The 27,370-nt window shown below is 45.9% G+C and overlaps 1 protein-coding gene and 1 long non-coding RNA gene across 2 annotated transcripts in view; one reads left to right on the forward strand and one right to left on the reverse strand.

Annotated features, from left to right (window-relative positions):
• ERBB4 (erb-b2 receptor tyrosine kinase 4) overlaps positions 1–2,641 on the forward strand; it is a 322,438-nt gene extending 319,797 nt beyond the window's left edge. The window contains exon 27 of the mRNA XM_059868167.1: positions 2,067–2,641. Within this exon, the coding sequence (XP_059724150.1) occupies positions 2,067–2,503 (437 nt within the window). The 3' untranslated portion in view covers positions 2,504–2,641. The remainder of the gene's footprint in view (positions 1–2,066) is intronic.
• A 6,591-nt stretch (positions 2,642–9,232) lies between these two features.
• LOC132338559 (uncharacterized) lies at positions 9,233–25,465 on the reverse strand. The gene is made up of 2 exons (XR_009489473.1): positions 25,434–25,465; positions 9,233–9,313 (listed from the first exon to the last, which is right to left on the reverse strand). It is a non-coding gene; the product is annotated as an uncharacterized LOC132338559 (long non-coding RNA).
• Positions 25,466–27,370: the final 1,905 nt, after the last annotated feature.

Consider the following 27,370-nt stretch of genomic DNA (forward strand, 5'->3'; position numbering starts at 1 on the left):
AGAGGCTCCTGCTCTAGCCTGGCTGCATTTCTTTTTACATCAGCAGCTTTTCATCAAAAATGGCTTTATTTAGTTATCTATCAGGTTGAAGCGTTCTGACTGGGATAATATTCCTTTACACGGGGATTTGGTTTTCTCTCCTTAATTTTCTACTTTGAAATGCTCAAATGTATTTGAGCATGCCAGTATGTCAGAGCTGGTAAGTCCCTCTTTATTTTTGTTTTTAAGAAATAACAAGAGAAATAAAAAAAAGCCAAGCCCCCTTCTTAGCCAAACACAAACGTTCAGTTATTTCCAAGGAAAGGATCTATCTTCAGCCAGCCACAGTCCCAACTTTGCTTTGTTTATTGATCTCATTCTTGGCATTGTGCTTGGTAAATGTCATGTTGAACCTATCACAGAACTGATACACACAGCTGGCATTTTATACCCAAGAGAAGTCTAGGATTGAAAGAACAAGATGTGCTTTAAAGAGAGCATCTCTGCAAGGGGAAGATTGCCTAAATCTGTGCCTGCTCAGTGTGCTGCACTTCCCAGTTTGCCTTCATTCATTTCTTCCTCTCTCAATAATGATAGCAGTCCTTTAGATGGAAGGGGGTGTGTCATTATTAATTTGCTTCCAAAGCTTTGCATTAGCTTTAAAGAAATTAATAAATGCAAATGTAAATTATGTCCCTACTGTGTTGGTTAAGAATTTGGAAGCCACTTGTCCTTTGTGTTACAGGATGGAGGAATGGAGGGAGCCCTGGGGCTTGACCCGTGGCAGTAGCAGTTGTGGGAGTCTCCCTTGCAGTGATTTACTTTCAGTGTGAACCCCCATTTATGTACACATACAGGTGCACCCTGGGGATGCTCAGAGTTCTGCAGGAGCCACCTGAGCCCTCAGGGATGTGGCAGGAACAGCTCAGGAGAGAAAGCAGCTCCTTCCTGACCCCCTGGGCACAGACACAGGGTTGTCACGGTGTGGTTACACACTGTGTGTTCCATGCCAGCTGCAGGGCTCAAACCAAAGCACTGCTTGGCTGTCATCACTAAAGAAACAAATGTTCCCACTATTCAGCTCATTTTCAGTGACGTCTTAGCTGCAGGTTCAAAGGTGTTCAGTGGGTCCTGGACTTTTGCCTTTAATAGGTTTGGCCCCATTCTGGATGAAACCAGGTGACCCTTGCACCAGGACTGGCTGTGGAGGTGTGTGCAGAGCCCCTGAGCAGCACAGTGATGCTGGAAATGGGGTGTTCATCCACAGCAAGGGATTTGAGGCAACTGGAGCCTGCTCCAAGTCCCATTTTGCAGCTGATCTTGTTTCCATTCCAGGGCTCATTTGTACGACCTTTTTTTCATAATGCTTCAAGGCCCTTTGTCCTTCAGGGATGGAAGGTTTTTAATCAGGCAAATTGTTCTGTTAGAAATGAAGCTGTCTTAAAAGTTAGCCCTTGGGGATAGGCTTTGTGCAGAGAGCCTAACTAAGATTCCTGTAGAGCTTTCTGGATGGAAGGACTGCAGAGCAGAGGGTTGGCCAATAGTTCCAAGGCTGCAGAGGCAGAAGTCATTCAGTGTGTTTGGGTCTGTCCATCACACAGTCAGAGGAAGTCCAGGGGAGCACATGGGCTGTGGCTCAGTAAGAGCTGTACCTTAGTTGGCCAGTGTGTTTGATAAAAAATACTGAAATATTGAAATATTTTTGGTATTTCTAAGTGAAAGGATGTCTTGGAGTTGGTTGCAGATTGGGTTGGAAGCCAGGAAGGAAGGAAGGAAGGACAGAGACTGAAAGAAGGAGTGTACAACCTGGCCTTTGCCACTTTTGGCAGACATGGGGGTTGGATGCCCAGAGAAGCTAGGAAAGGCCAGTGGCAGTGCTGCTGTCAGTCCTCCAAGGTGTCTGTTTTAACCCACATTGTCTGTTGAGCTTGTAAATACTTCATTTCTCACAAGTGTTCAACATAGTTGGCTCCTGATCCCATCTGGAGTTCTTGGAATGGCTCAGGTGGAGGGTGCTCTAGTCCAAGTGCTTCTACACAGATGGATTACCACCAGTCTAGGCTGACTTATTTCTTATCTTTCCTCAGATTACCTAAACCCAGTGGAAGAGAACCCATTTGTTTCCCGCCGGAAGAACGGAGATCTCCAAGCTGTGGACAACCCCGAGTACCACAGTGCTCCCAACGGGCAGCCCAAAGCAGAGGACGAGTACGTGAACGAGCCCTTGTACCTCAACACCTTCGCCAACACCTTGGAGAACGCCGAGTACCTGAAGAACAATTTGCCAGAGAAAGCCAAGAAGGCCTTTGACAACCCAGACTACTGGAACCACAGCCTGCCCCCACGGAGCACCCTCCAGCACCCGGACTACCTGCAAGAGTACAGCACAAAATACTTTTACAAACAGAACGGACGGATCCGGCCCATAGTGGCAGAGAATCCCGAATACCTCTCTGAGTTCTCCCTGAAGCCTGGCACTGTGCTGCCCCCGCCGCCCTACAGACACCGCAACACCGTGGTGTAGTGGCTGTGCTCTCACTCAAGTGGAAAGGCAACCCCCTTCTAGCTGCCTCACTCTCGCTCCCCCTTTCTCCCTGCCCCTTCTCCCTCCCTCTCTTTCTCCCATGAGCTTCCTCTTCTTGCCAGTTCACTCATTTTTGATATTTCTTGGAGTTGGTTGCAGATTGGGTTGGGAGCCTGGAAGGAAGGAAGGACAGAGACTGAAAGAAGGAGTGTACAACCTGGCCTTTCCCAGAGAAGGCAGGTGGTACCAGGAAAGGCCAGTGGCAGTGCTGCTGTCAAGCTTGTTCTCAGTGACTCAACTGTAGGGAAAGCCACAGAAAGGCTGATTCTTTCAGCAGGAACTGATGAGAGTCTGTACAGCATTCCTGGAAATCTCCATGCAATTTCCATCAGGGTGAAAAATGGACAATTTTTATATCCTGTGTGATAGCGTAGTAATTGAGATTGAGAATCCAATTTCTTTCTCTAACACTTTCTATCCCAGCAACTGAAAATGGCTAACATAGCTTTTCAAAAACATTCAGATCTTCATTGTGGCTTTCCAAGAAATGATGATGTGACTCCCACCTACAGCTAAGCCCCTCTTCTGAGCCACGCCGTGATTTTGGGCCAATTCCCAGCCACAGAGACTCCTGCTCAGAACTGGTACCTGACATGACCATTTTTGTATGTGTGCCAACACAACAATCACTCTAAACACAAAATACCTTTCAGAAGAGAGTAACAAAACCACACCTCCAATATGTTCATTTGAAGCTAAAAACCAGGCCAAGAAATGAAGATTTGTATGCCAAAAGCTTTGCTTTCCTGTTTTATACCTGCTGACTATAAACCCTTCAAAAGATTGTCACTAATTCTTCCCTCTTTTTCTTCTTCATGGTCATCAAGGGAACTGGGGATGCTGTCAGGCAACACTGAGGACAAGACAGAGAACTGAAGAGTTTGATTTTCTGTGGGGTGGGGTGGGAAGGGTCCTTTAAACTGGAAGATAGACACTGGACTGGAGAAAACGCACATAGCGGTTCACTGGAAAGTTAGTTTGCACTTAACCTCTGATTTTATTTGAACTGTTTTCTGGATTTTGAATGAAGCAATATGGAAGTGACCAGCAAAATACAAAATAATAATTTTAAATTAAAAAAGAAATATAAATTATTTGTAAAGGATGACTGTGGAAATGCCAAAATGAAGCAAATCAAGTCTTTGGAACAACGTCTGCCACTCCTGAGAGGCTGATGCAGTGACTGCTTCAGAGAATACAGTGAGGGAGCAGCCAGCTCTTCCTGCTGCTCTGTGAAGGACAGCAGAGCAAGTCCTGGAAAGGATCAGGGGAGGCAAATGTCCTGCTCTGGCTTGCAGCACAGTACAGAATACCATTTTTCTAAAAGGAGGATTACTCTGGCACAGAAGACAGTGCATATGAGGTTTGAGAAGTCAAAATGTGCATGATTTGCAGAGCTTTCTGTCAAAAATGTAAATAAGTATGAGTCAGTCTCCTTGCACTTAGTTCTGCTTTCATCAACCTCAGTTTTTAGGTAGACACCCCCTGACCTGCTCCTCTTTGGAAATGTCTTTCAAACCAGAGTTCTGGACGTTTTTAGTGATCTGGGGCAGATGGAGCTGGTGGGGAAGGAGGCACGAGGGCCAAAGACCTCAAGGCTTGCTCCTGGCACACCAGCACTGTGTGTGTAAGAGCATTTGTGAGCCTGCTTCCCACCAAACATCTTAAGGAACCTTTGGAGATCTGCCCATCTCCATCAAGGCTTTTAAAGGGAAGAAACAACACCTGCTGGATGGCAATCTCGGGTGATGCAACAGTATTGCAGTTTATGGGCTTCAGCTCTGGTAGGGCTGAGATCTTTGGGGTGACCTAACCTGGCAACAAAACCAGCAACAGCCAGTGGTCTGGAGATGGCATCACCCTCCTCTAAATTCCTGCCATTCCAACAGCTTGCCACCTTTAGGCTTAGGGAAGCAGAGGAAGGGAGTAAGAAATAAGCAATAGCTACCTGAAGGTGTGAAGAGATGTTAAACCTGGCTTGGTTGTTTCCCCTGTAGATGGAAAACAAACTGTGATCACAAGGCTCTTGGTGCACCAGGTGTGTCCAGGTGTGCATCAAGTACAAAGCTGAAGGTTCTGAAAGCAACAACAGGTACAGATCTTTGAGCTGGTAAAGGAGATCTTGGGTTGTGTTACCAAGGTGGTTTGTGGTGCTATGACCACTGGCATGGACAGAGGGATACAGTCTGCACTGAGGGGCCTCTCCTGGTGCCTCAGGGGACAGGGGCACACACTGGGGCACAGGGGGGGGCTGCTCCAGGGAAGCTCTGCCCACAGCAGTCCCCACAGGGTGCACAGGCCAAGGTCTGCCAGGCTGGGACAGTGCTGCCTGGGCACACAGGGCAGCACAGGAGCGTGGCTGTCCCGTTTCAGCAGGACCAGAGGTCGGTGGAGAAAGGTTGATTTGTCCCTGAACAGGTCTTGAAACAGAGTAACTCCTGATGGAGAAAAAATAGAAAATAAAATGCTGGCTCAGCTGACCTGTTTGAATTCAGAGCTGAGCTCAGAGGCTGCTGGGGCAGAGGCAGGCACACCTGCAGAGGCAGGCACTGGGATGGAGCTGCTCACACAAGGTGAGGCCTCTTTGTTCCTCTGCTCACGTTAGAAACAAGCCCATGGAGTAATCCAAATGTAAATACTGGTGGGGTTTAACAATTTAACATTTTATTTCTTACAAGGCTTGAATTATTTATTAATTTTATTTGTTGACTGTGGGTGTGCTATAATATATTAAGTAGCATGGAAATGCAGAGGTTCCTGCAGCTGGGGCAGCAGGAAAGCTGGAACAGGAGCTTGGATGAGCCATGCAGAGCCTGTGGGGTCTGGGATAGCAGAGGACAGGCAGAGGCTCAGTGAACACTGATTCAGGATGAGGGAGAGCTCCACACACTGCAGCTTCTCAATTTTTATTTTTTTTTTTACTATTTTCTGAGCTTCTGGTTTGAGTTGCAGTTGCCAAAACTGGCCCTTGAGTTCCATGCTGTGCCAGTCACCCCTTGCCCAACAGATGGGCCAGTGTGGTGCTGAGGCTGCTGCTGAACCAACCCAGAGAGCAGCAGATATCTGAACCCTGCCCCTTTCCTCTGCAAGAGAAATTCTGAGCTTAGCTGGCATGTTTTGCCTCTTTGCAACAGTTTAATCATGGCTAAAGAACAAAAGAAAGGGAATCTGAGAGCAGAAGTGCCTGGCTGCTTTAATTCCAGCAGAAACTCCTGGCTGACTCACTTCTTTGCCTTGCTGGGTGTTGCTGCTGGCTTGGGGAAAGAACTTGGGCAAGTGCACATGGCAAAATCATGGCAAGCATTCCACTGGGATTCACATGGGATGAAAGAAGAGGGCCATGGTCTTTAATGCATAAGGACAGGTCTGGGGGAAAAGCACAAATATCCACACACCAAGTGCATTTTGTCAGCACAAAGCAGCAGGTGAGCATACCAACAGAAGCACTTGGGGAGTGATTCTAGTGCTACAGAAGTGCCTGGTTGTGTTTTGTGGGTTTTAGAATGCAGCCTCCTGTTTATAAATGTTCCTCCTGTCATGGCCTGTGTCACAGGAGAGCAGTGACCAACTTTTCAAGAGCACATTTTTACCTGAGTGTGGATCAGCCATTATCCAAGGCACAAAGCAAGCTGCTGAAGGAAAGAGAACAACATTTATTATTTTCTCCTGATCTCTTTCAGTGTTCCTTGTCCTAGCTGTTATTACCTACCTGAGGGTTATTGCAAGCAGATGCTGGGGCTGACTGACTCACTGTAACATAATTGGCTGAGACCAACTCCTTTTACATTTACTTCTTCAGATCTTTTCAGATTTTTCTTTTTCTGCAAAACAGCCAGGAGGGATTTTTTTCCATGGCCATTGGCTCAGATGTAGCAGAGTATTTACAACAATATTTCAAACAGGTTGTGTCTCTCAGGTGGCAAGAGATGGAAATAAACCTGCAATAGGAGCCACCATGTAGGTCTGTTTGAGGTACCCTGAAAAGCTTTTCTGTGTACAAAGAAATGCTGTTTTACCCCTGGATGTACCACTTACTTGGCAGGAAATGTGCTTCTTGACTGCAAGGCTCATTTGCAATGATCTGACACCTGTTCCCACTAAAGATCTCACCCTCAGCCACCAACAATCCCAGCCCAGAGGAAGGAAAATGTCAGATCTGGAAGAGCAGCTCAGCCCTGACTCTGGATCCACTCTTCCCATAGCTTTGGTAGAGCTGGGCAGCACAGTATGAGTTGTGGGGTGAGTCAGCCTAGAAATACAGCTTGGTTTTGGGGATGCAAAATCAAATGTTAAGGAAAAAGAATCTATTTTTGTCTAATGGTGTGTCTGTGTAGGTGTTGCACATCATGGTGGAATGATGGAATTGGGTGAGCTCCTCTATTCCATCTGGGAGATGAGGAGACAAGGCAGAATGAGGCTGTGGGTCATGGAATTCCCCAGGATAACTGGAGGCAGCCCCGTGAGCTGTGCTTCCCTGGCAGCCCAGGAACCCTGGGCAGGCATGTCCTTACAGAGGGGACACACAGGGACACTCCCACTGCAGCCTGCCAGCCCTGTGGGGAGGAAGGGATGGGAGCACCAGAGGTGCCCTGGGCAGTGCCCATGAGTCAGGCTGGCTGCTCCCACCCTGGCTTCCCAAGTGCATTTCAGACCTAGGGAGCTCAGACAGGTGTTGGCATGCTTGGAAGGATGCTTGGCTCGAGGGTGACTGGTGAAAAAGAGGCTTTAGACTAATGGGAGCCAGGCCTGCAGTTTTCAGTCACCTCTTTGGCTCTTGGAGGGCACCTCAGAGGGGATGATGTCACCTCCATGTCCCTTTGGCAAGGCTTTTTCAAAAGGTGGTGGCACATGAAGTCTCTGCACCTGCTCATTTCCAGCTGTCACTTGCTGTAGTCTCACTGCTGAGGATCTTGGACCTCTGCTGCTGACCAAACAGCTCATCTGTGGGTGTGCAAAAATCTTGGATTTGGGTTCAGATTGTTTTTCTAGGTAGGGTGGCTGGCTCTAGTGCTTATGTTCATCAAGCAGGGAGCTGCAGCTGTCCCACAGAGCAGCTCAGTGAAGCACCACTGTGTGTGCAGGATTCCCTCTTTTTTATTTTCTGCCTGTTGCTAACCATTAGTTATAAAGGTGGAAAAGGTCACTGTTACAAATGGGGCTTTCAGGCTGGCAACAAAGAACAAAAATAAAGCTCTGTGGTTAGAAGCACCACTCTAGAATATCCAAAAATCATGTCTCCATGTTAGCTCTAATGTTATTTTGGCACAATTTTGTTTTACCACTGGTTTGTTCCAGTGGTAGGCTCCTTGCTCTTGAGGAAATCACAGGCAGGTGAGGCTGAGGTTGGTGCTGCTGCAGTGATGGCTGGGATCTCCCTGTAGTTTTGGACAATGCAGAGCACTTTTTAGGGAATTTTGTGGTTGTTCAGGTCTGACTGATGGTGGTGGCACTCAGTGCCAGTCTCATCTCCTAAGCAGAGCCAGAGGGACACTCCTGCCCAGGGTGTCCTCCAGCTGGGGTCTGTGGCAGCAATACAGGAAAAGGTGTGAGGGGGAACATCCCAATAGGAAACAAGAGGAGTCAAAGCTGGGTCATTTTCCCCCTTTTTTAAAATTTAATTTTAGAAGTGAGCTTTGTGGACCTTGGCAGAGAGGGGTTTCAAGGGGAGTTTTGTAAGGCAGCGTGAGTAGTTCTGTCCCAGTTCTTCTCCCCTCACCAAGAAAAAAGCCATGAATTCACCCTCCAGCAGCGTTGGGGATGAGCCCTTCACCTGCTGTGAAGGTGCATCCTGCCCAGCACCTCAGGCTGCTGGCTCAGGTGTGACCAGAGCCATGGGCTGTCACCAAGCACCCTTTGCCAGCAGTTTGATCCCCAGCCCAACCTTTGAGCTCTCCTAGGGGGAAACACTGTATTGTCCATAGCACTCTGAAGACTAAACCCTTTTGGGATAACCACAGTAGGGAGCTGTGACTGGTATTTTCTAAGTGTAGATATGTATGCTATTCTTTCCAGGTGACATATGTAGCATAAACTGGTCCTGCTGTTAAATGGGTCGATTATTAACTGAGCAGCTGTGTAGGGGGTAGCTAACTTTGAATGCATGAAATCACTGTTCCTCTGGATTTGGGATGGCAGGTAGGTACTGGCTGCTTGTGGGGGTACTTATGGTGGGGTAATGCAAGAGGGAAATGCAGGTGAAGGAGAAAACTGGGAATTTTTTATAGCATTTTAAAGGTGGAAGTTGGTACCCATTCGATACATTATTCACAATGGTTTTAATCCCTTCTTTTGCCCAGTTTTTGCTACTTCCCCAATATTGTAAGCTGGAATTGCTAAATAGGTATCAGGGAAGGGAAACTGAGGGGAAAAGAAGTCTCTTTCTAAGAACAGAGATGGCCAAATTTCATTTCCTGCCCTGGTGGTCTGGAACCACTGACTTTTCAGCTGAGGCTCCAGTTCAGGCCCGGGCTATGGCATGACTGTCCCCTTGGAATCAAAGGCTCCCACCTGGCAGGTGACACTGGGGTAGCACTGAGCTCCTGGTGCCAGCATGGCCCAGCCCAGAGGAACCAGCAGCACACACAGGTGGGGTGTCTGGGTGTCTGTCAGTCCTCCACATTCTGAAAGAGCCACAACATCCAACAACAATACTTCTGCCTTATGAAGTACCTTCAGAAGAAGAGAAGTGTCAGCAAGTTGGGGAAGACACTCATTTCTTGCAAAGTGATGCATTCAGAGTTAGCTGCCTTTCTGAAACAAAAATAAAAAGAAATTCAATACCTACTGTATGTTACTTTGAAAATGTGAATAGTATTTTTATAGCTTGTTAAAGACACAGCTAGTTGCATTTGTAAATAAGGATAATGTTGCTTTTATTTTCCTTGTGGACACCATTGTTTGGAACATAATTGTCCTTAGGGTTGATTTGTATATAGGTAATTTGCTTGTGATTTAAGCCACTCCTCCCCTTTCCTTTCTCTCCCTCCCCACCCTCTGGTTTTGGTTAGAGGTACCATTTTCAGCATTCTGTGTGATTCTGTGTTTTAGCACTGTTGTGGTGTGTTCAGATTTCTGCACTTGCTTACACAGTAGGGTATGCCAATCGTGTGTGGCGTAATGTTCCTTTAACCTTTCCTTTCTCATATTTTAGCTGTTGGGAATTATACACTGTTACAATACTTACTGACCTGGGTTAATATTAGGTACATATTTTAGCATAATTTCCCTTCTTTTCATGGTTTCTCGGGTTTTTTCTTTTGGGGTTTTTTTTTTTTTTTCCTTTCCCTTCCTTTTTGTCTTGTTTGGAAGCTGGGAAGAAACCTGTGGATCTTCTCTTTGTGTGGTTCTATTCCCCACTCCCGTGTGCAGCCCAGAGTTTCTCCTCATGGTCCTTGGGGTAGAGCTTTATCTGTTTGTTAAGGCAAATGTAGACTGCGACCCACCTTGCATCAACCCACGCTCATCCCAGCTGAACAATTTGAAAACTGTTCTGCCTTTTTGTTACATGAATCTGTCAGAAATATATTTTTAATTTAATATAAATGAAATTCAATAAAATATGAAACAAAGTCTCTGTGCACGAGTGGAATCTCTTGGAAGGTGGCTTGGCTGTTGCCAGTGTCCTTGTGTCCATGGAAAGCCCTGGATGGCCCTGGCCTGGGGCAGCCACACACACCCTACCCCAGCAATCCCTGGCAAAAAAAAATCTGTGAGCAAGGAGTTCCTGATGGTCTGATGTCCCACAAATTTACAAAGGAGTCTGCAGGTGCATCAAAGCCAGGCATTTGTAATGTAAGTGATTAAAAGCAGCTATTTGTGTGCCAGCACAGAGGCTGAAACAGCTGAGGCTGTAAACCCCAGTGCTGCAGGGGTCTCCTCCATCCCCTGCACCCAGCTACCAAGTGTGGGAGAGATGATGGAAACATTAATCTCATAAACGAGATTAATTGGGATTTAATTGATTAATTTAACTGATTTAATTGTGTATTTCTTTGGAATCCACATACTGTTCTGGGTCTCTCTAGGTAAGAGGGGCAAAACCCCACGGAGCTTTAATGGCATGGAAGAACTTTCCCAGGTGGCTCTCTGAAACTGCAAGAGTTAAAATAAGTTAGGCTCCCAAATTATCAGAGCTCAGAATAGTGAATTATTCCGTGGGTACCTTTGTGCAGGGAAGCTGCCTCACTTCAGTCAAACAGAATGGAGAAACAATGGAGCATGTTTCCTGTCACATTAGAAATATTCTTTAGCTTTTAATAAAGACAAAAAGAGGAGGAGTGGGTGGATATTTTAGAAGCTATTATTCAATAGTTTCTAATGGTATCTTCAGTCATTTGGGGATAATCTTGAGGAATGACATCCATAACACAAGAGGTGGGCTATGTCTCCTGCTGCTCCTTGCAACAAGGGCAACACAAGGAAAATTAGGAAACCTTGGACAGCACAATGGGCTCAGCCATCCCAGGCTTCAGTGCCTTTCTGAACAACAGATTTAAAATGCTTTTGAGCTTATCAGGAGAATTAAGACTTTGGATTAAAGCCACAAGGCAGGAAAAGGATAGCAGGAGATGCTTTTCCTAAGGGCTAGAGCCAACAAACAAACCCTGAAGTCCTGATTCCCAGGCCAGGGACCTGCAGAGCAGGTGACCACCTTGTAGTGCAGCCCAGCAGGGGCACGTGGGGCTGCACAGGAAGGGGACACATTTAGGACAGCTGACCCCAACCAACCCAAATCGTGTGATCAAACCACACTCACAGAAAGCAGGGGGTGGAAGGAGGAGCATTCTGAGTGCTTTGTGTTCCCAAGTCACTGCTACACATGAATAATTCCTTGTTTTGTTCTGCCTGTTTGTGGCAGCTTTTGCTTTACCTGTAAAACTGCCTGTGTCTCAATTCACAATTTTCCTCACTATTACTTTTCTGATTCTCTGTCCATTGAGCAGCTGAGTTTGGGTTTACCTGTGACACAGTGCTGTGCTCACACTCTGCTGTCACATCTGAAGGTATGTGGCTCTGCCCTGAGTTACATTAGTTTTTAACTCGCTCAGGAGGTGATCTCTTTTGGGTTTTCATACCATCCTTTCTAAATCCACCTGCTGTGCTGCACTGCTTGGCAAGCTGGCAGTGAGAAGGTGGAAGAGTGCATTGGGATGGCAGACAGCAAACCCAGACATCAACGAGCCACAGGTCCTGCTAAGAGAGGGCTCAGACCTTACCCCCAGCCTGGTTTTGTTGTGTGCTGGGTTTGGAGAAAGCAGGGAGGTTCTAATACAGCCCTGCCACCTCAGATGTGGAGCCAGGAGGTGCTCCCAGGCACAGCAAGTCCAGCTGGAGAGCAGAGCATTGCTCTCCTGAGGAAAAGGAAATCTTTGTTCTTCACGTGTACCACTGATGACAACAGACACGTCAGATTTACCACACCTTCCTTTGGGTGTGGCCAGCCTCTGAAACCATCAGAGCAGACAGCTCTTCTGGTGGCTGTGCCTGGCACCAGTTTCACCATGTCTGCAAAACACATCCCTGTAAGCTCATTTCCTGCCCTGCCTCATTTGTGACAGGAGGCTGAGACTGCTCTGAGGAACTAACACAGGGAGGGGCCTCTGAGACTGCAGCACAACCAGAGGGTTTCCTTCAAACACCAAGAAAAACACTTCCCAAGAGTGTCAGTGCATGGGACATTACCCCAAATGAGAATTTCTGCAAGGAGCAGTGCCTTGTGCACTGGAGGACCTCCAGGCTGAGCTGGAATGAAATCTCTCCCCAGGGAAAAGCCACAGTGCTTGGATTCATGCAGCAGCAGTGGAAGATCCATGCAGTCTGCAGTATGCCTGCTTGTCCCACACACAGCTGTCACCCCCAGGTGTCATGCAGGGTATCACAGGGCATCTCCTGACACTCTGGACTGCTGCCTTTCCATTAACAGCTGGACTTTGTACAAGCAGCTGAAATATTCCCAATTCCTTCTGGAGCTTGGCCTGAAGGAAATAGACACATTTGGGATACCTGACACAACTCTAGAAACTCTCTGGTCAGATGAGGGCACTGACAGCTCAGTCAGAGGAGGAGACAAGAGAGAAAATGTCCTCGTTCAGAAAGACTTTGTGCCCCCTTGCAGTGCTTGTGTGGTCCCACTGTGCCCACATGGATCCCTTGATCAACAGCTCCTTTTCCCTAAAGTCCAGAATCAGCCTGTCAGGACACTTCCCCACCATGAGGTTAATGAAGAGTCCACCAGATGGGCAAAACAGGGGAAGTCTCAGTCTCAAAGTTCATCACTTCAATATCTCTTCACTGGAAAGCACTGATTGTTGGACAGGAAAAAATATTGAGTCTACTGGGAAGTAAAGAGCCATCTATTACATCAGTTATTCCTCCCCATGCTCATTAACCAGGACACCAGAAGCAGAAGCTGGTGACATTTGTATCAGGAAAATAAAAAGCAGAGGTGTCTCTTTTCCTGTGCCCCACAGAACCAAACCTGAAAAAGAGAGAAGGATGATGACTTTTCAACTTGATTAATAATGCAAAACCTGAGGAAGGGGTGAGCTGGGCAGAATCCTGAAGAGAGATTGCAAAGAGATGGATTTGCTGATAGCACATTTCTGGCTCCTGCTATTCCTCTCTTGACACAGCCTCTGCTGCCTACCAGAGCAATCATATCCAAGTGTAATTGTCTAACAATTTTTCCACACTGAGGAAATAGTTCTGATTACAGACATTAACAAGTTTAGGCATTAAGCTTCCTCACTGTAATTACCCTTGAGCTTAGTCTCACAAATGAATTAATGTGCTGATGGCTTGGACTAATAGAACAAGCAAAAGGGTGATGAATTGCTTCCAAATCAGTTAAAATCAAGCGTGACATCATTTAATTAATTTCAGAGCTCGAGGGGAGGAGAAAAGGGGGTCAGCACAATGCTGAAAAGAAAGGTCTCTCTCCCTTGGTGATTTCTTTGGAGACAGAAATATGCAAACAGGGGAGGATGGGGGTGGGAATAGGGAAGAGGTGCAGCAGGTGAGAAGGAGGATGCTGAAGATGGAACTGTGCAATTTCTGTGTTTGAGCAGGCCTGACCAGTTCAGAACAGCTGACAATGCATGGATTTCTCCTGGCTGTGAACAGATGCACTGGTCAGCTCCCTCTGGGTTTTAGTCATTCCTTGTGGTGGTGTTTGGAAAGGTCCCAGGACGAGGGAAGAGATGAGAATCTTGGCTCCATGCTTCAGAAGGCTGATTTATTATTTTATTTTATATATATATTAAAAGAAAATTATATACTGAAACTATACTAAAGACAGAGAAAGGATTTCAGGAATGATAATAAAGTCTTGTGACTGACCAGAGCCCTGACAGAGCTGGACCTGTGATTGTCATCAAGTAGAAACAACTCACATGGACCAATCAAAGATGCATTCCACAGCAGCAGATAATTATTGTTTAAATTTCATTTCTGAGGCCTCTCAGCTTCTCAGGAGAGAAAAATCCCAGCAAAAGGATTTTTCATAAAATATTTCTGTGACAGTTCCTGAATTCATACCCAAGACCTGCTTCTCCCCCAAGCAGAGGGCCCACTCCTGGCCTTCCCAAGGGTCCCAGCTCCCCCAGGAGTGCAGTGTCTGCCAACAGCACTGCCAAAACCCCTCACCTTGGCCATGGCAGGGGATCATTTGCCAGGCTGTCAGCACCAGCCTTGGCTGGCCACTGCTACCAAGGACAGACTGTGACCCTCCTTGAGTTCTCCTCCTGGTCAGGTTTCTTAGAAGGGAACAAAGGGAGTCAATGGAAAGGGTCAGTTTGGCCCAGTAAAAATGAAACCAAACACTGCAACCAATTTGTGGCAGAGGTTGAAATAGTTGGCAGAAAATAGTTGGTTCAAATAGTTGATCTTTTGGAAATCTGGCCATGCATTGCTGGAGAGCCAGCTCTGCACTTGGTGGGCAAGCCACCTTTAGGGCTCTAGAGAACTGGAAAAAAAAAAGAAAAAAAAAAGTGGTCTGGTTAAAAACTGATTTTTAAGGAGAACTAAACTTCCAGCACAACTCTCCTGTCAATCACTTCCTGAAGGTCTGGTGGGATGAACTTAGAACCCAGAGGGAATTATTCACCCAAGGACCACAGGGGGTCTGGGCTTTTTTTGTACTTCTTTTCTCCAGGTGCAAAGAGGTAGGGATAAAAAAACCCACTCATTTCTGAGGGATGAAAAGTTCACAAAATGCTCCCAAACTGTGCTACAGAGGGAGGGCTCTCCTAAGCCTCTTGCAGGGCTTCTTGGCAGCATGACAATGCCATGGTATTCTAATGGCAAGAGAGGGATTTGCTTTTACAACATGACATTTGCCACACAATTGAGGTGAAGAGCTGTGTGCTATAATAATTTTTAGTATTAAACACACACAGTAAAAATAAATGTTTAAAGGCACTTTTTTTTTCATATAGGACATGATGCTTTGCACATTATTGAAAGAATCCTTGCTGCTACACTAAGCTTCAGTTCAAGCTGTGTAATTATTACAAGGAACTTTATTTCTCCCATTTTATATTAACTAAGAGATCCAGAAATGAAAGAATCTGAGCTTTCCTAAATTATTGGTTGCAGAATTTGCTCTGTGTTCCTTTATTTACTTCTGTCATAGCCAATGATGGTCTGAGAGATTAATAAAAACAAATATCTGAAACAGATAAATATGACAAATCTAAACAGAAGAGAAACATCTGAAAGAAGAGAAGAGACAGAAGAGAAATATCTGAAACAGATAAATAAAAATGTGTTATGTGCTTCTTGTCCAGTGTAATAGAAAACTGCATTGCACTCACAAACTGCAGGGAGACAGGAAATCATAGAATGACTCACAAGTATTTTTCAATTTCCAAAGGGCTCCTTTCATCACTTCCCAGACTGGATGCAAGGTTTTGGAATTGCCATCCTGCAGCCCACAAACATCAAACAGGAGGCAGCCAGGAAGATGCACAAAAGCAGACATAGAGGTTTCCCTTTCTACACTCAGAGGGTGTTCTTTGGATTCATGGTAATTTTTTAGATCACCCCAATGCCAGCAAGATGGCAGACAGGATGTTTCCTGTACTTCCTTTTTTCAAGGATATGAACCCAAAATCCTTGAGGCCCTGGTCCTGACCCCAAATCAAAACCTCACCTTGTCTCCTATAAAAACTAGCTTCCCAAGACAAGGCCTGCTGGGAGCACAGGCTTTGGCACTACCACCAGAACTGTGGGGGATGAGATGCTGGACCTACCATGCAACAATGATGTGACTTTGACCTGGGCTTTGGCTCACATAAGGGAGGCTGATAATCTGGATTTCTAGTTCATCTAGACCTGGAGTTGTGTCCTAATGTGCAAACCCTGCCTTAGGAGGTTTAGGAGGAAATGCCCCCAAGGAGGAGAAATCCCTCAGGACTGATGTCACGTGGAATGCAGGGTCCTATCCCAGCAGCCATCCCCTCAGTGTTTGCATTTCTAATTTAATATTCATGGCTATGCAGGCAAACATCCTCTAACTGCAACTCCAGCCCAGCCAAGGTGACTGACCTTCTTCATTAAGCACTTCCAAATTTCCAATCTAGCCAGGATGTGGAAGATCTGTGCTAATTATAGGTTTGTCAGGAGGTCAGAGGTGCAGAGGGGAGATAAGGGGGTTTCTGATAGTTCTTTAAAGGCACAGCACCAACTTCAGCAGGGCTTTGGGCTTGCACTGATGCACTGTGCTGGTCTCTGCTAGTCAGGTTGGGTTATCCAAAAGGAGAGCCAAAAATCTGGGAGGGCTTCAGATGATGGGACCTGCCACTGATCCAGATGGCTGAGGTGAAGCTCAGTAGTTTCAGGAGACACCCTCTCTGTGCCTCCCCCTGATTTTTGTCCCAGTCCTTTCTAAATTCTGAACATCTGGGACCCACATGGACACCAGAGTACCATCCCAAACTGTGTGTGCACAGCACTGACAAACAGTGCTCAAAGCAGAATGGCTTGTTAAAATAACATATGGCACCAGAGAAGTGATCCAAGCTCTTTCCCTTTTATATCCCTCTCAGTAAAGCACATTTTGAAACTCACTGACCTTTATTCTTTCCTTCTTTATTTTAAGTTCCCTGGCATGATGTAGGAAAGAACCATCAGTGTGAAGAGGAATGTAATGCAGCTTATTACCACTAACAAGGGAATGGCCCATAATTCTAAAGGGACAGAGCCTCAAGTGAGCTATGAAGGTCATCTTGTTGCATCCAGAAGGAAAATGCAATACTGACTGTGCCATGCTTCCCATTTCAGACACACTGCAGTCTGCATAAAGAGTAAAAATGAAAGGTTTTTTCTTTCAGATAGAATTTCACACAGTAGGTCCTCCACACTCTGGGGGGATTGAAGGTAAATATCTGGCTGGATTTTCCAGCACTATTAATATTCCTCTGGATTTGCTGGTTAGTTTGTTCATGAATCTTTAGGACCTGATTTCACATCCAGCCACTGCTTCTCCCTCCTGGAAACACTCAAACCTCCCAGTGGGTAAAAGCACAAACAAACTTACAGCCTTGACCAGGGTTACCTCCAGAGCTCTCCAATAATATATTGTTTAGCTCTTGGAAATCAGTCTTGGCTGGGATCCCCCAGTGCTGCTTCCTGCAGCCAGGAGCCTCAGAGCAATGTTCAAAGCTGACAGAGCTGTGCTCAACCAGTGGGGCATGAACAGGTCACAGGAGGCACCAAGCTGGACATTATGTGCTGGACAAACACTCAAGACATTTAAAGACATTTATCTGAATGAAGATAAACAGCAGTTTACCCTGCCAGCCCCTCCTGCATCAGGGACATGCCAGAGCCCTGCTGTGGGTGAGCACTGGGGAACAGCATTGCTGCCCTCTAAGAATGGAGGTTTTCTTTCTATCCTTGGCACAAACACATCAGTGCAGTGCTGCAGTCACTGGGAACTGGGGTGGAACTGGGATGAGATACATTTTTCCATATCCCCCTTCCCTGGTCCACCTTTCTACAGCCCTCGGAGAGCCTGGGGAAGGGAAGCTGAGTTGCAGCTCCTTCCTCTGCCTCAGTGCTGAGAATCTGGCATTTTGGCCTTGCTAAATGGCTGAGGATTTGTGCTCTACAGCTGCAGCAGTATTTTGCTTGAGTTGGTTTCAAGAGGAGCAGGGACTCCTGGGCTTGGCCTTCAGTGATGCTGCACTTCCCTGAAGACTTTATCTAAGACATCCCCAGATGTCTAGTGTTCCTTTTATGCACAATTATAATTTTTTAATTGACTCTTTTTGGGAGTTTTGCAGCTGTGTAGGATTCTGCACCCAAATAGAGACTTTGTTCTGTTATCTGGGGAAATGTCCCATATCCAAGCAGCAGAAGAGACCAGTGAGTACCTTAAATGCCTCTGTGAGATGCAAAGCAGCTTTTATAAAATATGTAACAGCACCCCAGCTTTGTGTTAGAGGGCTGAGAATGGGGCCCAGATGCTATAAATCCAGCTCTATTTGCTTCCACATGGCATTTCCCTGACTACTACCACTCTGAACCAGCCAAACCTGTCAATCTAATGGAGATATATGGGCACTAAAAACATGCACTGGAAAACTACTGGCATGTTGTACAAAATGATCAGATTTAATCAGCTGATAAATTATTCACTTCAATGGAGAGTCAAACCTATTCCTTGAATCTATTTATGGATGTCTGATTAGTGCAAGTAATTTTCCATTGCTTTATTATGTTTGCTAATACATGATGAAAACCATGTTGTGATAATACTCTTGCTTAAGTCATTTTGCTGTAGGAGCACACGTTCCAGCCAAGGCCAGGGACATGTTCCAGTGGGCACCACTGAGTTACACACCACTCTGCTGTTTCCAGGGGTTTCTGCAGAGCCAAGCTGCCAAGAGAGTGGGAATTTCATTTAAGGGAAGCTGTGACACTGCCAGGCTCTCTAAGTGGCACTGCCACTGTGACAAAGTGCAGGAGGAGGGCTGTCCTGGCTGCCCCCAGACCATGATGGATGCTCTGGTGCCTGGAGAGGGAGCACAGCAGTAAATTGCATCACACCATTGAGTATTTGTGGAGTAGCACAAGGACACAGGAAGCAGCAGCACTGATGCCACAGAGCTTGGCAAATCAAGTCCTTGAGGCTGCAGGCAGCCAAAGGAGCCTTAGGACTGTCACATCTAACTCCCAAGTGAGAGTGGCCTGAGCATCTCATCCCATCAGCCTGTACTGAGGGTGCTGTGCTTTGCACCCTTAGCTGCTTGCAGGTACAAATCAGGAACAGGCACGAGGCAGCAGGATGGAGAAAAGCCTTGACTCCATCACTTCTCTACTGCTCCACCCATCCAGAAAGAAGGCTTGCACCCCAGGAGGCCTCAAATAAGTTTTTTTCCTGGCTTTGGGGAGGACTGAAAGGACTGCAGTAGCACATGTGACACCTGCAGAGCCCCAGGTACTCTGCCCTGGGCAGTGAGGCACTTTTGAAAAAGACCAAGGAGGAAAGAAGCCAGAACTGAAGAAAGAGCTGGGTCTGCCACCAAGCCCATCCTGGGGCATGATTCTGGAGAATGCTCATCTCAACAAGCCATGTGAACAGGCCATGGCACCAGGGCACCCTGCCACCAGCCTGACTCTTCCCTGCCCTTCTCTCCCCTTCCCCACAGCACGGAGCTCCCAGCTCCAGTGTTGGTCTCCCTTCCCTGCAGCTCATGGAAAGCACTGCTTGCTGAAACTGCAAGAATTGTGCTTGAAAGAAACAGGTAATTGTTATAAATGAGAGCAGCAGGAGCAAGCAGAACAGGAGGAGCCCACGTTGAGCAGGCTCCTGGGCCAGTCCTGTGGCAATTCCTTCTCTGCCACAGAACAGGGAAAATTTCCTGAAGAGGCAATGGAGAGTTTACCTGGTTTTCAGCTCTCTTCTATGAAAACCAAGAAGGTCAAACCATCCCTGGCTTAACCTTGCAGTGACACCACAGGCAAGCCTGGGCTGACATTTTGAGCAGGAAAAAGCCATGAGGTTCACATCCCAGAGCCAGCTGCAGGCACTGGCATGACAGGGACCTGAACAATCTAAAACTCCCCAGCTGCTTTTGGCACTGTTTAATTTCTGGCAGTTTCTCCCTATTCTCTGTACTTTTTACTTTTGCCAGTGTGCTGAAGCAGAGGGATCCAGCTGTGCCAGGACCAGGATGGAGCTGTACAGCTGTCCTGTCATCCACAGGCAGTTATGGCACTACCAACCTTTTCCAGCCACATCACTACTACAGGGCTGTTTAGTGACCTGGCTCAGGGTTAGCAACTGAAAAGTGCCAGACTGACACTCACCCTTTGCAGACACTGGGAACTGATCCCTGACCCCACACACTTCATCCAGTACGAGGTAGCTCAGCTCCTGGGGGAGAAATGAGGCAAAAGCACAGCAGGGTCTGTAGCTAATGGAGGTTAACTCCACACTCAACTAGCACATTGCCTCCAGCAACAGCTTCCAGCTGCAAAAAGCCCAGGATCCCTGGAAATGTGGTCTCCCAACTGCCACACTGCCCTCTGGGGCACAGGCCCCTCTCTCAACACCATGCAAATGACATTAGAGGGAGGCAGTTGGGAGTGAGGAGGCAGGAGAGAACCTTTTGTTGAGACTGCGGAAATTTTCGGTAAAATGAAAACAAATTGCTCTAAGTAAACCATTTGTCACAGTCTGATTACTCTGCTGCCACTCTGGGAACACCAATTTGTCATGCTAGATCAGGATAACAGCAGGCTGACTGTAGGAGATGGCATCCAGCTGTCTGGCTTTCCTTCCTGCAACACGTGAGAGCAGCAGGGATCTCCTGCTAGCTCCTTCCAGTGCCCACCCCTCCCCAGGGACACACTGGGGTCTGTGCAGACAGACCCACACTGAGGACAGACAGACCCACCCTCTCAGCAGCCTCTTCCAGCTCCTGCTACTGCAGCCTGAGACCTGTCCAGTATTCTGCTTTTATTTAGCCCAGTGTGTTCACCTGCATGTCTTAGGTTGGAAATGGAAGATGTGCCTGGGGCTGTGTTTCCATTCCCACCTGCCAGAGCTGGGGCAGTTCTGTTCTTTGGGCAGTTTTCTTTATCTCTCCCACACCCATCCTCCCTCCAGGAGATCTCTGCTGTCCATGGCCAGTGAGTGTCCCTGCAGGGCTGATCAAATTCCACCATCCCATGGGGAGATGCTCTGCCCAGGGGAGGAGCCAAGCATTCCTACCTGGATCCAATCTGACCTGGAACAGCCCAGCAGCCTTTGCCCACTGCATTCCCAGAGGAGCAGCTTTCTGCTGCCCTGCATTCCCAGAGGGAGAGCAGGCCCATCTCCAGCAGCCCTGGAGCTCCAGAGGGAAACTCCCCCCTTGTGCAGGATCCCTGCTCCAGCAGAACCACAGCTGGCACTGCAGGAGGGCTGAGCCCCCCTGGGATGGGACTGTGCCACCACCCTGAGCCCCCTGGGATGGGACTGTGCCACCACCCTGAGCCCCCCTGGGATGGGACTGTGCCCCCACCCTGACCCACAGGGGCTCAGTTCCTGCTCTGACTTTGGCAGTGGTGTTTTGTATTACTTCATTTGTATTTTTGTTTTTCCTAACCAAGAACTGTTATTTCTACTTCCATATCTTTGCCTGAGAGCCCCTTAATTTCAAAATTACAATAATTCAGAGAGGGGATTTGCATTTCCCATTTCAAGGGAGGCTCCTGCCCTCCCTAGCAAGGAAGTCTGTTCAGACCAAGACACTGGACTACAAGGTGCCCACAGCAGGGATTGCCTCTGGCACCAGTGGTTGGCATAAAATTGCCCTGAACTGAATTTTGGCACTGAAGTGACCCAGCAATACACCTTGTGGTCATCATTTCTCTTCAAAAGTCCATGTCTCCTGCTAGCTACACCTTCAGGAGTGCTGCAGCTGAGCCTGGCCCAGTCCTGATCCACATTTCCCTCTCCCTTGTGATACCTTAAGAGCCTCAACATTCTGTAGCTGAAAAGAACAAATAAACAGAGGGAAATAAAACCCCAAAATGCTGCCAGACTCACATTTAAACAGGTACTTAAAGAAAGATTAATGCAAGCAGGCAGCAAGTAAGGATTAACCAAAATTCTTAAAGCACAGGAAAACAGCATTTAAAAACCCCAAGTCCAAGAATTAATTCCCTTAGCATCACTGTCCATAGCTAATAAACAAAAATTTGAGTCTCCCCTGTTTGTGTCACCCTGAAATGATGCAGCAGTTTGTAATGATGAAACAAAACAATTAACTCCAATCCAAGTAAAAGTATCTTTCTGCCAATAAAAAGGACAAAAACCCTCAAATTCAATTTTGGGTAAATGCTCCATTCATTCCGAAATAAAATGCTTCATCTCAGATTATTGATCCTTCTTCTAAATCTTTTCTCCTTTTAAAATGTTAGGTCAATATTTAAATAAAGAAATGCCTTTTTGAAAGAAAAGCTAAACAAGTTTTCTTTGCAAACCTCAGTGTGAACTGGCTGAGAGTTTCCTCTTATCTTCTTTCCCATTTAGGGACTATTAGGGTTTGCCAGGTCCTCACTGAGCCAGCAAATTCTGTCCTTTCTTTCTTCTTGACTGATATAGTCACTATATGTCCTCAGCTTTGCCCAGTGCTGCTCTGGCCAGCAGCAGATGGGAATCCCACCACACAGTCCTGCTCCAACTCCTTCTCTGAAATCACAGAATCTGGGAGGAAGAGGCAAGGAGAGATTCTAGAACACATCACCCCCACAGAAGAGCAGAAACCAAAGCATTCAGCACTCACTGAAAGAACTGTGGGGTATTTTAAGAGCACAGGAATATTCCATGGCAAGGAAAGACAAAATGGTCCCGAATTCCATAAATGCTTCCTTGCCCTCAGTCACTGACCCAGAGCCCCAGGAATGGCCTGAACCTGTAAGCACAGCAATCTGCTCTGCCACATGGGTCCCCAGAAGCAGAGCTGTCAGTGTGAAGTGAAGCATTCAATGGAAACTTGCCCAACACACACACTGGTGGTGCTGGTCACAGTGCCACTGCTGGCATTCTGCTTTATTCCCTTTGATTTTAGAAACTCTAACATACCTTCACTATTAGCAATTTCTGTTTTAAGCGAGGGGAAAGGCCTTTAAAAATAACATTTAATAAAAATAATAAAAAAGGTGTCATGAGACCTGCAGGAACACAGAAAGCAAGAGACCCCAGAGCTGTACCCAAAACAGATCCTGCAGCCAGACCCCAGAGCTGCACCCTGACCAGCTCAACTCTGAGCATGTTCCAACCCCAGGGCACCAGGAACATTATCTTGAGTTCTGAGCACCAGGTGGGAAGGGTGAGGCTGAGAAGAGACAGGCACAATTCCCTCAGAGCCCTGGGGATGTTCTGGGGCTTTCATGTCAAGAGCTTTTTGACTTGGGCATGCAGATATTTATTTATAGACAGAGATCCAGAGCTAATTAGACATGCAACAGGTCTCTGCTGGAGCTGATAGTGTTGAACAGGGTGTGATTGCTGCCAGAACATTTTGGATTCAAGGCAGGTGGACACTCTACATTTATCTAAGGGCTTCCAGGGGTTGTAAACATCAGCATTATCTTTAGTAAGGATGGCAGGAAGATGCAAATTCCTACCTTGTCCAAGGAAAAAACCTGACAGCAGCTCTGCAATGTAAGGTGCTCTCTCCAGCAAGTGAAAGGCATGTGAGGAGGGCAAGAGGAAGAGTTCAGCCCATTTTGCTGCTTCAGAAGGAGCCTGAGGCACAATTCACTATTCATACATCTGCCCCGTGTTTTAAAAGTATGGTTGAGTCTGCTGAGGTAAACACTACATCCTAAAGAACAGAGCAAGAAAATATCAGCTACTAGGAAAGTTAGAGTAGTAACTGTGCTTTTGTCTTGCTGCTCTCTAAGTGGTTTTACTAGCAGACAAAAATACTGATGCAGCAGCAAATACAGACTGGGATTTGAATATCTGAAAGACATTCAACAGAGTGAGCTTCAGCTAAATGTTGTATAGCAGGCATGATAATAAAGTACTGGGCCCTTTTTATAACAATTATATAAAATGTGATCCCATGCATGGGCAAACAACCTCTGGGATCACTTCTAAGGACAAGTGGAGGAGTTCTAAGGATACTTCTAACAGACCAGAAGGAAGGAAGGAAGGAAAGGGCATACAGTCAACACCCCTGCCATTTCCAGATGGGTCCCCATTTCATATTAGATCAAATGTTCAGGGCTCAACAAAAAATAAACCCCTGCTGATTTAAGCATTGATATTACTGCCTGGAAGGTAATAATACCTACAAGGAGATCATAATTTCTTAACTGTTTTATTTGTCTTAATCTACTTTTATTGAGCATTTAGCAGCTGCTTCTCAGGGATGAACATGAAAAAAGTTCTGTGGGGAGGAAGCTGCCTGGTTATCAATAGTATTTTATGTCCTAATACAACAGCAAGAGTTGGTCTTATCATCCCACCTTTGCATCACTTCCAGAAGGCCACACGACCAGATGATTCCCATTTCACTTGTACAAACCATCACAAGTGAAATGGGAATCAAGGTGCAAAGGGGATTTCTTTTTTCTCTGTAAACCAACACAAGTGGAATGGGAGACCAGATTACAAAGGGGATTTCTTTTTCTCTGCAAACCCAACAGAAGTGAAATGGGAATCAAGGTGCAAAGGGGATTTCTTTTTCTCTGTAAACCATCACAAGTGAAATGGGAATCAAGGTGCAAAGGGGATTTCTTTTTCCCTGCAAACCCAACAGAAGTGAAATGGGAATCAAGGTGCAAAGGGGATTTCTTTTTCTCTGTAAACCAACACAAGTGAAATGGGAATCAAGGTGCAAAGGGGATTTCTTTTTCTCTGTAAACCATCACAAGTGAAATGGGAATCAAGGTGCAAAGGGGATTTCTTTTTCTCTGCAAACCAACACAAGTGAAATGGGAATCAAGGTGCAAAATTTCTTTTTCTCTGTAAACCATCACAAGTGAAATGGGAATCAAGGTGCAAAGGGGATTTCTTTTGCCCACAGAGACCATTTAGCTCTGCCCTGTCACTCCCCAGCCTAAGTCCCCAGTTCCCTTCAACAGATTGGTCACAAGCACCAATGGTGAGCACACCAGGTTAATGCAGTGAAAAGTGCTGGGAATCCAAAAGGCACATTCAGTTGTGCTCCTCTAGTTCAAGGAGCACAGAGAATTTCCTTTTTACTGTGGCCCTGCAAATTCCAATTGATCCCAAACCAAGTTGCATTTTCTAAACGTTGCTGCTGAGTCTGAACTTTGGAGAGAAATCCAGTTGCTAGAAATTAAAGTTGCCAATTAAAAATCAGTCTATTTATGTGGCTTGGGGGAGCTGAGAAGGAGAAAGGGAGAGAAAGGAAAAGCCAAATAACTCATTAAGTGATCTACATTGTGCCAGTACAGTTGGCAATTATAATTATCCTAATAAGACTTTCCCACTTATATAAGTCCTTCCATTCAGGGATCTCAAAACACTTTGCAACCACTAATGATGTTGGATTCATAACATTCCTGACCTCATTTACAGGAGAGGGAATTGAGGGAAAGAGAATAAACACCATTTTCTGTAACAGAGAGCTTTCATTTTGGAGCTGCCTGTATAAAGTTTACACTTGAAACTAAATCACTCTGAAAAATTAGGGTCTGTTCTGAGCTCTTGAGCAGGCAGAAGTCCTAGACTCACAATGTGAGTGCAAAAAAACCTCCCAGAAGAATAATGAGAACTGTGTGAACTGGGACAGGCTGTCTGCACACCTTCTGCAAAGAAGTCACCAACACTGATCACCCTGGACTAATGCAGAGAACTTCTTCTGCCTCTGCTCCACACACAGAAGCATCCCTGCCCTACCTGAAAGAGCAGTCCCACGTGGGATGGGTGGTAGCAGCATCCACCTGTGCACCCCCTTGGGTTTGGCTCCTCTGGAAGGAAAAATGAGAAAGAAGCAAAATGAAATCGTGGGAAAAGAAAAAACCAAAGTGGATCAATGTCTTGGTTTGAAAGACAGGTGTCTGCCAAGGAAGGCTGGAGCCTCCCTTGGAATGGAAAATATGATAAATATGATCCCCTTCCCTCCAAGTTATTATAACTGAAATTAAAGGGGCTTTCAGGCAAAGATATGAGAAAAGGAATAACAGTTCTTTACTAAGAGACATATATATAGATGTATAACAAGGCAGAGAAACAGAGCAGAAACCCAGTGCCAGCCCTCTCTCATCTGTCAGGAACTGGTGAGGCACAACATTCAGGCTCTGCATTTCCAAAAAAATCAGATGCCATGAGCTTAGATTGGAGAACTGAGCAGAATCAGAGATCCAGAAAAACAAAACAAAACAACAAACAAACAAACAAACAAAAACTTCTGTGGAAAACGCTGTAAGAATTTGAATAACCCAAAAGAAGAAAACTGACCCAGGAAAGAATGGCATCCTTCAGCTGTGGTTAAAATTCTGGTTTCTGCTTCTGTGCTAGCCAGGATGAGAGCTGTCAGAGGAGGGTGCAGGAGCACAGGAGAGGCTCTAGCCCTGCACTAACACAGTAACTACACTCCAACAATCCACTCCCCTGGGAAAGAGCCTCTCTCTGGGGAGCACACAGGACTCTCCCAGTGAGATCAGCCTTGTAAAAATAAAGCTGGCCCTTAGAAATAGTTCACCTGTAAATAATAATTCACCTGTAAACGTGTTTGTGCTTGCTGCAGACTTTGTGTTAGAGGAAAAAGGCTTGTGCAGTAGTTTGGGATCAGAAATGCTCAAAATTAAGGGAGAGTTGCAGAATTGCAGCTTCCATTTGGGGGCTGCAAACTGCTGCCAGCACCACTCACCCCAGGGCTCTGAGAGCCTGCAAAACATGCTTACACTGGCAGCCCACAGTTTAGAGCTTTACAGAATAAGCAAGTTAGTTTTAAGGAGCTTGTAAAACTATTTTTTGCAAAAATAAAAGAATTTTACTCATTTCAGACTGCTCATGGACCTGCTGGAGAGGAGTCATCTTATAAATTCTCCTTTGTGTGGCTCTTCTCCACCCAGTAATCTTCATCTAAAAATGAAATTAACTTTCTTTCTCTCATCATTGAAATTCCCTGTCCAAACAGATAGCCAAATAATGTTAATACTGATTTTAATTCTGAAAAGTACACAAAAAAAGGGAATTTTTCTGATTATTAATGGAAGAAAAGCCCTGTTTAGCATATCTAAATGTAAAGTGTAAGATTGATAACCCATACAATAGCAATCATGGAAAAGTTACAAGATGGAATTATTCTCTCAGGGCTTTTATCAAGGTACTTACCATAAGTTAAATGTGAAATTCACACAGAAATCATTCAGAGAATTCGGCATTCACATACTTCTCTTCTCTAAATAATTCCCCATGCAGCAGTAAAATTCTCTCTTTATGACTACATAATTCTGGTTGTGTCAGCAATTAGCACGGGAAGTTTTAGGAGTGTGCTGCATTTTTTTGAGAGTGAGAGGGAAGTGTGCACTGCAGGCAGCCAGGATGCTCTGGAAGTGCTGGGTTTGCTGCCTCCTGGACTCACAGAGACAGGAGCTGTTCCAATCTTTTAATGACATAAAGTTACCAAAAAAGCCAGAAGAGTGGAAAATGGAAGAGTTTGTAAATGCAAAACTAGAACTTTTCTGGACAAAATTTCCAAGTCTGGCACCAGAAGTCCCCATTAAATACTTTTGTTTCTTTCCATATTCATCAACATAATTTGCTATTTTCATCACACTAATGATATGAATTCATTACTAGTGCACAGTGTCTGTACATCTTCTTATTAA

Source organism: Haemorhous mexicanus, chromosome 26 (genome assembly GCF_027477595.1).
Source record: "Haemorhous mexicanus isolate bHaeMex1 chromosome 26, bHaeMex1.pri, whole genome shotgun sequence".
NCBI classification, from domain to species: domain Eukaryota; kingdom Metazoa; phylum Chordata; class Aves; order Passeriformes; family Fringillidae; genus Haemorhous; species Haemorhous mexicanus.